This window comes from Hypanus sabinus, chromosome 11 (assembly GCF_030144855.1).
Source record: "Hypanus sabinus isolate sHypSab1 chromosome 11, sHypSab1.hap1, whole genome shotgun sequence".
Lineage (NCBI taxonomy): Eukaryota > Metazoa > Chordata > Chondrichthyes > Myliobatiformes > Dasyatidae > Hypanus > Hypanus sabinus.
The window spans coordinates 1,056,233-1,070,967 of record NC_082716.1 but is presented as its reverse complement, the minus strand read 5'-3'; the positions used below and the strand labels follow the sequence as shown (position 1 = coordinate 1,070,967).

At 48.2% G+C, this 14,735-nt stretch overlaps 1 protein-coding gene across 1 annotated transcript in view; it reads right to left on the bottom strand.

The window, feature by feature from the left end:
* The window catches only part of LOC132402321 (collagen alpha-1(XI) chain-like), a 404,241-nt gene that overhangs the window by 233,232 nt on the left and 156,274 nt on the right, over nucleotides 1-14,735 (bottom strand). Inside the window, exon 14 of the mRNA XM_059985200.1 lies at nucleotides 14,536-14,619. Coding sequence (XP_059841183.1) covers nucleotides 14,536-14,619 — 84 coding nt within the window. The remainder of the gene's footprint in view (nucleotides 1-14,535; nucleotides 14,620-14,735) is intronic.

Genomic DNA, 14,735 nt, shown 5'->3' with positions numbered 1-14,735 from the left:
GGATAGATCGAGTTGATGTGGATAGGCTTTTTCCATTGAGAGTAGGGGAGATTCAAACAAGAGGACATGATTTAAGAGTTAGGGGGCAAAAACTTAGGGGTAACACGAGGGGGAATTTCTTTACTCAGGGAGTGGTAGCTGTGTGGAATGAGCTTCCAGTAGAACTGGTAGAGACAGGTTCGGTATTGTCATTTAAAGTAAAATTGGATAGGTATATGGATAGGAAAGGAATGGAGTGTTATGGGCTGAGTGCAGGCCAGTGGGACTGGGTGAGTGTAAGTGTCGGCACGGACTAGAAGGGCCGAGATGGCCTGTTTCCGTGCTGTAATTATTATATGGTTATATGAATAGGTTAGGACTTCATTCCTTGGAACATTGAGATTTGATACAAGTATATATGTATATAGAGGTAGAATATGATTAGGAACAGTCAGCATGGCTTTGTCAAGGACAGGTCGTGCCTTACGAGCCTGATTGAATTGTTTGAGGATGTGACTAAACACATCGATGAAGGAAGAGCAGTAGATATAGTGTATATGGATTTCAGCAAGGCATTTGACAAGGTACCCCATGCCAGGCTTATTGAGAAAGTGAGGAGGCATTGGATCCAAGGGGACATTGCTTTTTGGATCCAGAAATCATTCCCTGCTTGTACATAGTTTTTTCCTTTTGCTTGTTTTTTCTTTCCGCTCTTTTCTATCAGTGTATACCCCAGATAAATACTTTGTGGAGATTTGTAATATATATGATTATATGATATATATGTACAATGTCTGAAATACATCTTAAGGAAATGTTTGTTTGATGAACTTCAATAAAAAAATAAATTACAAAAAAAAAAAGAACTGGTTTGTCCACAGAAGGCAAAGAGTGGTTATTGACGGGTCATATTCTGCATGGAGGTTGGTCACCAGTGGAGTGCCTCGGGATCTGTTCTGGGACGTTTACTCTTCATGATTTTTATAAATGACATGGATAAGGAAGTGGAGGGATGGGTTAGTAAGTTTGCTGATGACACAAAGGTTGGGGTGTTGTGGATAGTGCAGAGGGCTGTCAGAGGTTACAGCGGGATATTGATAGGATGCAAAACTGGGCTGAGAAGTGGCAGATGGATTTCAGCCCAGATAAGTGTGAGGTGGTTCATTTTGGTAGGTCAAATATGATGACAGAATATAGTATTAATGGTAAGATTCTTGGTGGTGTGGAGGATCAGAGGGATCTTGGGGTCCGAGTCCATAGGACGCTCAAAGCAGCTGTGCAGGTTGACTCTATGGTTAAGAAGACATACGGTGTGTTGGCCTTTATCAATCATGGAATTGAATTTAGGAGCTGAGAGGTAATGTTGCAGCTATATAGGACCCTGGTCAGACCCCACTTGGAGTACTGTACTCAGTTCTGGTCGCCTCACTACAGGGAGGATGTGGAAGCCATAGAAAGGGTGCAGAGGAGATTTACAAGGATGTTGCCTGGATTGGTGAGCATGTCTTATGAGAACAGGTTAAGTGAACTCGGCTTTTTCTCCTTGGAGCAACAGAGGATGAGAAGTGACCTGATAGAGGTGTATAAGATGATGAGAGGCATTGATCATGTGGATAGTCAGAGGCTTTTTCCCAGGTCTGAAATGGTTGCCACAATAGGACATGGGTTTAAGGTGCTGGAGAGCAGGTACAGAGGAGATGTCAAGGGTAAGTTTTTTACCCAGAGAGTGGTGAGTGCTTGGAATGGGCTGCCGGCAAAGGTGGTGAAAGTGGATACAATAGGGTCTTTTAAGATAGTTCTGGATAGGTACATGGAAGTTAGAAAAATAGAGGGCTATAAGTAAGCCTAGTAATTTCTAAGGTAAGGATATGTTCAGCACAACTTTGTGGGCTGAAGGGCCTGTATTGTGCTGCAGGTTTTCTATGTTTCTATAGAAAGTGCATAAAAGCAGGTTTTTTGCACTGTTGTGTGGAATTGCAACTGGAGGTCATGGGTTAAGAATGAAAAGTAAAGTGTTTAAAGAGGAACATAAGGGGGTATTTCCTCACTCAGAGGGTGGTGAGAGTGTGGAACGAGCTGCCAGTGCAAGTGGTGGATGTGGGGTTTAAGAGATGTTTGGTTAGCTACATGGATAAGAGGGTTACGCATGGCTATGGTGCTGGTGCCTGTCAATGGGAATAGGCAGATTAATAGTTTGGCCGAATGTACTGTTTCTGTGCTTTAGCGTTCTATGACTTTTGGAAAGGGAGGGAGAGCAGCCAGATGTCTTGGTATGTATTGGTTCCAATGACAAAGGAACGAAACGCAAAGAGGTCCTGAAAAGAAAATTTAGAGAGCTAGGTAGAAAGCTGAGAAGCAGGACCTCCTGGTAGTAATTTCTTGATTGCTGCCTGTGAGGGTAGAAACAGGATGATTTAGAAGATAAATGCGTGGCTGACAAGCTGGTGCAGCAGGCAGGCCTCTGATTCTTGGCTCATTGGGATCTCTACTGGGCTAGGTATGACCTGCTCAAAAGTGATGGGTTGCACTTGAACCCAAGGGGGATCAATACTCTCGTGGGCAGGTTTGTTAGAGCTGTTGGGGAGGGTTTAAACTAATTTGGCAGGGGGTGAGAACCAGAGTGATGGGACTCGGAATAGGACAGATGGTAAAAAAGTAAAGATAGTGTGCAGTCACTCGGCCAGGAAGGTCAGACAGATGATGGGACATAGTTGCAGCCAACAGGGTTTTGTTTTATTAAGTGCAATCGTGACCAATAGCCAGATCAGAAATGCTGATCAAGTCAACTAGTTCCCAAAGAGAACTCTGACAGGCCAATCAGATAGTTCACTGCTGCTCAGCTACAGAACATAAAAAATCATATGTACAATTAAGAAACATTAAAAAAAATAGTAGAAATACTGGAGTCATGATGATCATGATGAAGTCTGCTGGAGAGATACATTTATACCACATGCTGTCCTCCATAAAGAGATTGAAGGATAAGGTTGCAGGGTGACAAAACATTGCAGGAGCACTTGGAATTAGGGTGAGTATCAATACATGAGGGATGCAAAATCAAAGAGGATAACAAATACAGTACTTAAGGTGTTGTATCTCAATTTGCGGAGTATAAGGGATAAGGTGGATGATCTTGTTGCATTATTACAGACTGTCAGGTATGATGTTGTGGCCATCACTGAATCGTGGCTAAAGAATGGTTGCAGTTGGGAACTGAATGTCCAAGTTAATATGTTATATTGGAGGGATAGGGGCATAAGCAGAGGGGGGTGGAGTTACTCTACTGGTAAAAAAATGGCATCAAATCTGTAGAAAGATGTGACATAGATTTAAAAGATGTTGAATCTTTCTGGGTTGAATTAAGAAAGTGCACGGGAAAAAAGACACTAATGGCAATTACATACAGGCCTCCCAAAAGCAGCTGGGATGTGGACCACAGGTTACAACAGGAAATAGAAAAACAAAGTCAAAAGGGCAATATTATGGTAGTCATGGGAGATTTTAACATGCAGTTGATTGGGAAAATCAGGTTGGTAGTGGATCTCAAGAGACTGAGTTTGTTGAATGCATAAGAGATAGCTTTTTAGAGCAGTTTGTCGTTGAGCCTACTAGAGATCAGCTATTCTGGATTGGGTGTTATGTAATGAACTAGAGACAATTAGGGAGCTTAAAGTAAAAGAACCCTTAGGAACCAGTGATCACAATATGATTGAGTTCAACTTGAAATTTGATAGGGAGAAAGTAAAGTCTGATGTAGACAGACAGACAGACATACTTTATTGATCTCGAGGGAAATTGGGTTTCGTTACAGATGCACCAACCAAGAATAGAGCAGAAATATAGCAAAATAAAACCAGAAATAATTAAATGATAATAAATAAATTATGCCAAGTGGAAATGTCCAGGACCAGCCTATTGGCTCAGAGTGTCTGACACTCCGAGGGAGGAGTTGTAAAGTTTGATGGCCACAGGCAGGAATGACTTCCTATGACGCTCAGTGTTACATCTCGGTGGAATGAGTCTCTGGCTGAATGTACTCCTGTGCCTAACCAGTACATTATGGAGTGGATGGGAGACATTGTCCAAGATGGCATGCAACTTGGACAGCATCCTCTTTTCAGACACCACCGTCAGAGAGTTCAGTTCCACCCCCACAACATCACTGGCCTTGCGAATGAGTTTGTTGATTCTGTGGCGTCTGCTACCCTCAGCCTGCTGCCCCAGCACACAACAGCAAACATGATAGCAGTATTTCAGAGGGGTAAGGGAAGAAGTGAAGAAGGAGAAATACACAAATGGTAAAATAATAGAACCATGGCTAACAAGAAAAGTCAAAGATATTGTAAAAGAAGAAGAGCAGGCAGACAACAAAGCCAGAATTAGTGGGAAGACGGAGGATTGGGAAACTTTTAAAAGCCTACAGATAACAACTAAAAGAATCATTAGAGGGGAAAAGATAAAATATGAAAGCAAGCTAGCAAATATTATCATAGTGAATAGTAAAACCTTTCTCAAGTATGTAAAAAATAAACAAGAGATGAGAGCGGCTATAGGACTGCTAGAAAATGATACAAGAGAAATAATAGCGGGGAACAGGAGATGGCAGATGAACTAAATGAGTATTTTGCATCAGTCTTCACTGTGGAAGACACTAACAGTGTGTCAGATGTTGTGGTGTGTGATGGAAGAGAAGTGGGTGCAGTTACTGTTACAAAAAGCTAAAAGACTAGAAGTGCATAAGTCACCTGAACCAGAGGAACTGCACCCTAGGGTTCTGAAAGAGGTAGCATTAGAGATTGTGGAGGCAGTAGAAATGATCTTTCAAAAATCATTGGACTTTGGCATAGTGCCAGAGGACTGGAAAATTGCAAATGTCACTCCACTCTTTAAGAAAGGAGAAAGGCAGCAGAAAGGAAATTATAGACCAGTTAGCTTGACCTGAGTGGTTGTGAAGATGTTAGAATCAATTGTTAAGGATGAGGTGATGGAGTACATGGTGACACAGGACAAGTTAGTACAAAGCCAGCATGATTTCCTTCATGGAAAATCCTACCTGACGAACCTGTTGGAATTCTTTGAGGATATTACAAGTCGATAGATAAAGTGGGTGCAGTGGATGTTGTATATTTGGTCTTTCAGAAGGCCTTTGACAGGTGCCATACATGAGGCTGCTTAACAAGTTAAGAGCCGATGGTATTACAGGAAACTTACTAACATGATTATGGCATTGGCTAATTGGTAGCAGGCAGCGAGAGGAAATAAAAGGATCCTTGTCTGATAGGCTGCCAGTGATCAGTAGTGTTCCGCAGGGACTGGTGTTGGGACCACTTATTTTTATGCTGTATGCTAATGATTGTGGCCACATGATTGTGACCAAGCTCCATATGAAAGTACGTCCCCCTTTGTGGCTGCAAAAACCCAATAAAAAGCATCTAAATTGCAACCGCCTGAGAAGCACAGAAGCAAGAAGTGAGTTTCGACGCATCCTAGCTGAGAAACTAAGGGAGCTGGAACCTTGTCTGAGTTCAGAAGATACCGTGGAACAACAGTGAACCTACATTAGCTCTACGTTCTATGAGACAGCAGCCCAATCCATCGACCATAAGAGCAGGAACCACCAAGACTGGTTTGATGATAACTCAGATACCATCCACAACTTGCTTAAGAACATACACAAAGCACACTGGGCAACTTTAGATAACCCTTCACCCACCAGCATCAGGCAGCATTGGCAGGCAGCTCGCAGTGCAAAAGGCAATACAGGCCATACAAAATGAGTGGTGGACTGAAAAGGCACATGAAATCCAGTCCTTTGCCGATAATAATAACATGCATAATTTTTACAATGCTGTCGAAACCATCTATGGCCCAATAAATCAATACATTACTCCCCTGAAAACAGCAAATGGTCCAACACTTCTGACGAATCAGAATACCATTCTGCTGAGGTGGGCTGAGCAGTTTAACATCCTGCTTAATCAGGATTCTGATGAAGACCCCACCATCCTGGACGAACTGCCTGAACTTCCTCCTACCCACGACCTCAGTCTAACACCAGCCTTCCAGGAGGTTCTATCAGCTGTCCGTTCCCTTAAGGACAATAAGTCCCCTGGCACTGACAATATCCCTGCTGAGTTACTGAAGAACGGGGGGTACATGTGTATCTGCACCTTCTACCAGTACATCACCAAGGCCTGGACTGACGAGAACATCCCACTCCAATGGAGAAATGCAAACATCATTGTAATTTATAAGGGAAAGCAGTGAATGTTGTCTACATGGACTTCAGTAAGGCCTTTGACAAGGTCCCGCATGGGAGGTTAGTTAGGAAGATTCAGTCACTAGGTATACATGGTGAGGTGGTAAATTGGATTAGACATTGGCTCAATAGGAAAAGCCAGAGAGTAGTAGTGGAGGATTGCTTCTCTGAGTGGAGGCCTGTGACTGGTGGTGTGCCACAGGGATCAGTGCTGGGTCCATTGTTATTTGTCATCTATATCAATGATCTGGGTGATAATGTGGTAAATTGGATCAGCAAATTTGTTGATGATACAAAGATTGGAGGTGTAGTGGACAGTGGGAAGGTTTTCAAAGCTTGCAGAGGGATTTGGAACAGCTGGAAAAATGGGCTGAAAAATGGCAGATGGAGTTTAATGAGGTATTGTGGCGGCTCATTTCCTAGCGTATGCGAACCGACTCACAATTAGATAGCCTACGGGGGTTTGCGAGCACAGAGCTTTGGAGCCTCTTCGCCATGGGGGGCCGGTTGACAGAGGCTTAAAAGTGAGGCTGAAGTTTTCGAATAAAGTTTTTCCTTCGACTGCAGTTACCGACTCCGTGTCGTAATTTTAGCGCTGTTTGTAGCACACCGCTACAATTGGTGACCCCGACGGTCCAAACGATTTTTGGACCAGAAATGACCGACGCCGCCTCTGTTCATGCGGTTTCGTTGAAACTGCCGGGTTTCTGGACACAGCGCCCGGACCTATGGTTCCAGCAAGCCGAAGCCCAATTCCACGTTCGCCGGATCACCTCAGAAGACACCCGCTACTACTACGTGGTGGGCTCCCTCGACCAGGACACAGCTGCCCAGGTCGCGGAGTTCGTACAGTCGCCCCCGGCAGACGGCAAGTACACGGAATTCAAAGCCCTGCTCCTCAGGACTTTCGGACTCTCACGGCGCGAGCGGGCTGCCCATTTACTGCACCTGGATGGCTTGGGCGACAGACCTCCATCGGCTTTAATGAACGAGATGTTGTCTCTGGCCGAGGGACACACAGGCCTCATGTTTGAGCAGGCATTCCTGGAGCAGCTGCCCGAGGACATACGCCTGCTGCTGTCCGACGCGGATTTCAGTGACCCCCGGAAGGTGGCAGCCCGGGCGGACTTGCTGTGGAACGCCAAAAAGGTGAGCGGGGCGTCCATCGCACAGATCTCCCAGCCACGCTCCCGGCAGCAAACCAGTCCAGGCCCGGCCGCAGAGCCCACTAACCCCCGGCCCAATGACCACTGGTGCTTCTACCACCAGCGGTGGGGCGCAGAAGCCCGCCGTTGCCGCCCGCCCTGCAAGTTCCCGGGAAACGCTAGGGCCAGCCGCCGCTGATGGCTACGGCGGCTGGCCATCGGGATAGCCTCCTGTATGTGTGGGATAGCAGGTCGGGACGCCGCTTTTTGGTCGATACTGGGGCTGAGGTCAGCGTTTTACCTCCGACAAGTTACGACACTCGCAGCAGGGCACCGGGTCCCCCCCTGAGGGCCGTGAATGGCAGCACAGTAAGGACCTATGGCACCCGTCAGGTGCAGCTACAGTTCGGCCCCAGCCAGTTCACGTGGGACTTCACACTGGCCGCCGTAGCCCAACCGCTTCTGGGTGCGGATTTTTTGCGAGCTCACAGCCTGCTGGTTGACCTGCCCAGGAAGAGACTGGTACACGCCGAGACCTTTCAGACGTTCTCCCTGGGCGCGGCCCAGTTGCCAGCCCCTCACCTCGGCTCCATCACGCTGTCCGACAACGATTTCACCAGGGTCCTGGCGGAGTTCCCATCGGTTCTGGCACCGCAGTTCACAGCAGCCATGCCCAGGCACGGCGTACAGCACCACATCCCAACACAGGGACCACCCCTCCATGCCCGTGCTCGGCGGCTTCCCCCGGACAAGCTCCGACTGGCGAAGGAGGAGTTCCAGAGAATGGAGGAATTGGGGATCATCCGGCGGTCCGACAGCCCCTGGGCTTCCCCCCTGCACATGGTGCCCAAAGCGACGGGGGGCTGGAGACCGTGCGGCGACTACCGCAGGCTGAACGAGGCTACCACACCGGACCGCTACCCTGTGCCGCACATTCAGGACTTTGCGGCAAACCTGCACGGCGCCCGGATCTTCTCCAAGGTCGACCTTGTCCGAGGGTACCATCAAATCCCGATGCATCCTGACGACGTCCCCAAGACGGCTCTCATCACCCCGTTTGGCCTCTTCGAGTTCCTCCGCATGCCGTTCGGCCTGAAGAATGCCGCACAGACGTTCCAGCGGTTAATGGACGCGGTGGGACGGGACCTGGACTTCGCGTTCATCTATTTGGATGACATCCTCATAGCCAGCGGCAGTCGTCAGGAGCATCTGTCCCACCTCCGTCAACTCTGCGCCCGACTGAGTGAGTACGGTCTTACAATTAACCCTGCCAAATGCCAGTTCGGACTTGATACCATTGACTTCCTGGGCCACAGGATTACTAAAGACGGGGCAACCCCTCTGCCCGCTAAGGTAGATGCGGTCCGCCACTTCCCCCGACCCACCACGGTCAAAGGCCTTCAGGAATTCGTAGGTATGGTCAATTTCTACCGCCGCTTCCTCCCTTCAGCTGCCCGGATCATGCGCCCCCTGTTCGCCCTGATGTCGGGTCCGAGCAAGGACATTAGCTGACGCCGCAATGCTAGTACATCCCAGAATGGACACCCCTACCGCCCTCACAGTGGACGCATCAAACACGGCAGTCGGTGGGGTGCTGGAGCAGCTCATCGCAGGTCGCTGGCAACCCCTGGCGTTTTTCAGCAAACACCTGCGGCCACCCGAGCTCAAGTACAGTGCTTTTGACCGGGAACTGTTGGCGCTCTACCTGGCAATCCGGCATTTCAGGTACTTCCTAGAAGGTCGGCCCTTCACCGCGTTCACGGACCACAAACCGCTTACCTTTGCGTTTACGAAAGCATCCGACCCCTGGTCATCCCGCCAGCAACGCCACCTGTCCTACATCTCTGAATACACAACGGATGTCCGGCACGTCTCGGGTAAGGACAATGTCGTGGCGGATGCGCTCTCTCGCCCTACCGTTCATGCCCTTTCCCAAGGGGTAGACTTTGAGGCACTGGCAGAGGCACAGCAGGTAGATGAGGAGATTCCGAGTTACAGGACTGCAGTCTCTGGTTTGCAGCTCCAGGACTTCCCCGTGGGCCCAGGTGAGAGGACCCTACTCTGTGACGTCGCCACCAACCAGCCCCGTCCGGTCGTCCCCGCAGCCTGGCGGCGACGTGTTTTCGACTCCATTCATAACTTGGCGCATCCCTCCATCCGGACAACTGTCCGGATGGTTTCCAGCAGGTTCGTTTGGCACGGACTCCGCAAACAGGTCAGTGAATGGGCCAGGACGTGCATGCACTGCCAGACGGCCAAGGTTCAGCGGCACACCAAAGCCCCACCGCAGCAGTTCCATCCCGCCCACCGGCGTTTCGACCACATTCATGTGGATATCGTGGGCCCCCTGCCAGTGTCGCGCGGAGCGCGTTACCTCCTGACTATCGTGGACCGGTTCACAAGATGGCCAGAGGCGGTCCCGCTCACCGACACCACCTCCGAATCTTGCGCCCGAGCCCTGATCGCCACCTGGATATCCCGCTTTGGTGTACCAGCCCACATTACCTCCGACAGAGGCGCCCAGTTCACCTCCAGCCTGTGGTCAGCTATGGCCAGCCTTTTGGGGACTCAGCTGCACCACACCACTGCCTACCACCCACAGTCGAACGGGCTAGTGGAGCGTTTCCACCGTCACCTGAAGTCGGCCCTCATGGCCCGCCTGCGAGGAGCCAACTGGGCGGACGAGCTTCCCTGGGTCCTTCTCGGCATCCGCACAGCGCCCAAGGACGACCTGCACGCCTCGTCGGCCGAGTTGGTATACGGCGCGCCCCTGGCCGTCCCCGGGGAGTTCCTACCAGCCCCGAGGGGGCAAGAGGAAGAACCCGCTGCAGTCCTGGGCAGACTTCGCGAGAAGCTCGGTAACCTGGCCCCCATACCCACTTCACAGCATGGGCGGCACCCGACCTGCGTACCCAAAGACCTACGGAACTGTAAGTTTGTGTTTGTACGAAGGGGCGGGCATCGGCCACCGCTGCAGCGGCCATACGAGGGGCCGTTTACGGTGCTCCGGAACAACGGGTCCACGTTCGTGCTGGACGTTGGGGGGAAGGAGGAGGTTTTCACGGTGGACCGCCTCAAGCCGGCCCATGTGGACCTGGCGCAACCGGCCGAGTTTCCGGCGCCTCGGCGCAGAGGCCGACCTCCCAAGCAGGTTCTGGCCCAGGCTGTGGACATTGGGGGGTGTATCGCCGGTTCTGGGGGGGGGTTATGTGGCGGCTCATTTCCTAGCGTATGCGAACCGACTCACAATTAGATAGCCTACGGGGGTTTGCGAGCACAGAGCTTTGGAGCCTCTTCGCCATGGGGGGCCGGTTGACAGAGGCTTAAAAGTGAGGCTGAAGTTTTCGAATAAAGTTTTTCCTTCGACTGCAGTTACCGACTCCGTGTCGTAATTTTAGCGCTGTTTGTAGCACACCGCTACAGTATTGCTCTTTGGAAGGACAAACCAAGGTAGAACATACAAGGTAAATGTTAGGACACTGAGGAGTGCAGTAGAACAGAGGGACCTGGGAATTCAGATATATAATTCCCTAAAAGTGGCATCACAGATAGATAGGATAGTAAAGAGAGCTTTTGGCACATTGGCCTTTATAAATCAAAGTACTGAGTATAAGAGTTGGAATGTAATGGTGAGGTTGTATAAGACATTGGTGAGGCCGTTTTTGGAGTATTGTGGGCAGTTTTGGTCACCTAATTACAGGAAGAATTTTTTTTTTTTTAACTTTTTTTATTGCATTTTTAAATGATTACAAAGTATGAAAAAACAATGTATATAACCCATACCCCCTCCCCTTAACCCCTCCCCCTAACTGCCCTATAGAAAAAAAAAGAAAGAAAGAAAGCCTGGTTATTGGAAGATCTCCACATGCTCCATGGAATTCGTAATAATTTTAATATGTATATTTATTTCTTTCCCCTAATAACCAATTGTTTCATCTTCAAAGCATCTATATATTTAATCCTGTCTTTTGTAAATAAGGGCTCCAAATTTTCAAAAATGTTTCATATTTATCTCTTAAATTATAAGTAATTTTTTCTAATGGAATACAACCATAGATTTCTTTCTTCCAAGAATCTATACTTAAATGTGTATCCGATTTCCATAAGGTTGAAAGAGTGCAGAGAAGGTTTACAAGGATGTTGCCGAGACTTGAGAAACAGTTACAGAGAAAGGTTGAATAGGTTAGGACTTTATTCCCTGGAGGGTAGAAGAATGAGGGGAGATTTGATAGAGGTGTATAAAATTATGATGGGTATAGATAGAGTGAATGCAAGCAGGCTTTTTCCACTGAGGCTAGGGAAGAAAAAACCAAAGGACATGGGTTAAGGGAGAAAAGTTTAAAGGGAACATTAGGGGGAGCTTCTTCACACAGAGAGTAGTGGGAGTGTGGAATGAACTGCCAGTTGAAGTGGAGAATGCAAGCTCACTTTTAAAATTTAAGGAAAACTTGGACAGGTACATGGATGAGATGGGTATGGAGGGATATGGTCTAGGTGCAGATCAGTGGGACAAGGCAGAAAAATGGTTCAGCACAGCCAAGAAGGGCCAAAAGGCCTGCTTCTGTGCTGTAATGTTCTATGGTTCTATGGGATGTCCTCCTCAGTTTTGGCTGTCCCAATAAATTTGTTAACATCCTCCGCCAGTTCCATGATGGGATGACTGCTCGGGTGACCATAGGAGGACAAGAGTCCGAGCCCTTCCTTGTATGCACAGGGGTGAGGCAGGGGTGTGTGCTAGTGCCAGTGTTCTTTAACATCTTCCTCTTGTGTGTTACCAAGCTTCTCCACCATGAGATTGAGGACAGCAGCGGTGTGGCAGTGTACATCAGATTAGATGGCAACCTCTTTGACATCAGGAGGCTCCACGCAACCAGCAGACTCCATAGAGAACGGGTCCTGGAGCTGCAGTATGCAGATGATTGTGCTCTTGTGGCGGATCTTCAGACTGTACCTGCTGTGGCAGTGAGAGCGTACAGCAGGATGGGGCTGACTGTCAATACCACCAAGACAGAAGTGGTTTGCCAATGGAGTACCAGTGTCCCACCCACCCTACCTGCCTTCACGGTTGGTGATGAAAAGCTGTCAGTAGTGCCATCTTTCAAATATCTGGGGAGCATTCTCTCTGAGGATAGTGGCATTGACAACGACATCCAGAGCCACATTAAACAGGCATCTGCTGCCTTTGGGAGACTTCGGCGTAGAGTCTTTCAGAACAGGAGCCTTCGTCCCTCCACAAAGGTTGCTGTATACCAAGCGGTCTGTGTCACCACCCTCCTTTACAGCTGTGAAGCTTGGGTAACCTAAAGCCGACACATCAAGTCCTTGGAGCACTTCCACAAAAGCTGTCTCCAGCGCATCCTGGGAATTACTTGGCGCCAGTGGGTGCCTCACACTGAAATACTTGTAAAGACCAACTGCAGAAGAATTCAGGCTATGATCACCTAGCATCAGTTGCAGTAGCTGGGGCACGTGATAAGGATGTCCCCATGTCAGCTACCCCACAGAGTGACATAAGGCCAGCTACATCATGGTCAATGCTCAGCTAGAGGGCCAAAGAAGCGCCATAAAGATCAGATGAAGAATGCTTTAAGGAAGTATAAGGTCAGACCTGAGGACCTGGAGAATGTTGCTGCTGACTGTAACACCTGGCAACAGCTGTGTAGGGTCGGGGTTCGTATTCTGGAGATGGAAAGAACAACCAGAAGACAGCAGAAAAGAGCCAGGAGAAATGCAGCCATGGTTGCCATCCCTACCACCACCACTACCACATATACATGTCCCACCTGCCATAGAACTTGTAGGTCCAGGATAGGACTGTATAGTCATCAAAGATCTCACAGTTAAAGGAGTGGGTGTCGTCATCAGATTCCGATGGACAATCAAACATATAAATGATTTAGATGATGAAATAGATAGCTCATTAAGTTTGCAGATGATACGAAGATTGGTGGAGGGGCAGGTAATGTTGAGGAAACAGGTAGGATGCAGAAGGACTTAGACAGATTAGGAAAATGGGCAAGAAAGTGGCAAAAAAAAATACAATGTTGGAAAATGCATGTTCATGCACTTTGGTAGTAGAAATAAATATGCGGATTATTTTCTAAATGGGGAGAAAATCAAAAAACCTGAGATGTAGATGGACCTGAGAGTCCTTGTGCAGAACACCCTGAAGGTTAACTTGCAGGTTGAACGGGGAGAGGAAGGCAAATGCAATGTTACCATTCGTTTTAAGAGGTCTAGAATAAAAGAGCAGGGATGTGATGCTGAGGCTTTATAAGGCACTGGTGAGGCCTCACCTTGAGTATTGAGTATAGTATTGGGCCCCTCATCTTAGAAACGATGTGCTGGCATTGGGGAGAGTTCAGAGGAGGTTCACAAGGATGATTCCAGGAATGAAAGGGTTATCGTACGAGGAATATTTGATGGCTCTGGGTCTGTACTCGCTAAAATTCAGAATGATAAGGGGGGGGATCTCATTGAAACCTTTTGAATATTGAAAGCTCTAGACAGAGTAGGTGTGAAAAGGATGTTTCCCATGGTGGGAGAGTCTAGGATAAGAGGGCAAAGACTCAGGATAGAGGGATTCTATTTCAAAACAGATGAAGACAAATTTCTTCAGCCAGAGTGTGGTGAATTTGTGGAATTTATTGCCACATGCACCTGTGGAAGCCAGGTCATTGGGTCTATTCAAGGCAGAGATTGATAGGTTCTTGATTGGACATGTCATCAAAGCTTACGGGGTGACGGCTGGGAAATGGGGATGAGGAGGAGAAACAAAATGGATCAGGCACGATTAAGTGGTGGAGCAGGCTCGATGGGCCAAATGGCCTAATCCTGCTCCTATGTCTTATGATAAGTATAAGGTTGATGTATTTTGGAAAATCAGATCAGAGGAAGGCTTATACATGAATGAGGTTGAGAAAATCAAACAGATTAACACATAAAATGCTGCAGGAACTTAGTAGGTGATACTTCCAGATGAAACCCTTCATTAGGACTGGAAATGTAGAGGGAAGATGCATATTACGCATGTGGGGAGGCTAAGGAGTCCAACCTGGCAGGTGACAAGTAATAGCAGGTGTCAATGGGGTCCAGTACTGGGGCCAAGCTATGAACCAATGAGTAAATGCCAGGGTTGCCAGCGATACTTACCCTGGCCTGCTGTAGAATAGCCTGTGCCTGTGCCTCCTGCGCTGATATCGGTGGTCCCTTCTCACCACTGGAGCCATAGCGGAACTACAGAGAAATGTAGAGAACAACATAATCAATACATCTAGAGAGGCAAAACCATGGAAGATCACAGTCCATCACTGGCTCTGACAGGATCGTCTATCTCTGACTCTGGATGGACA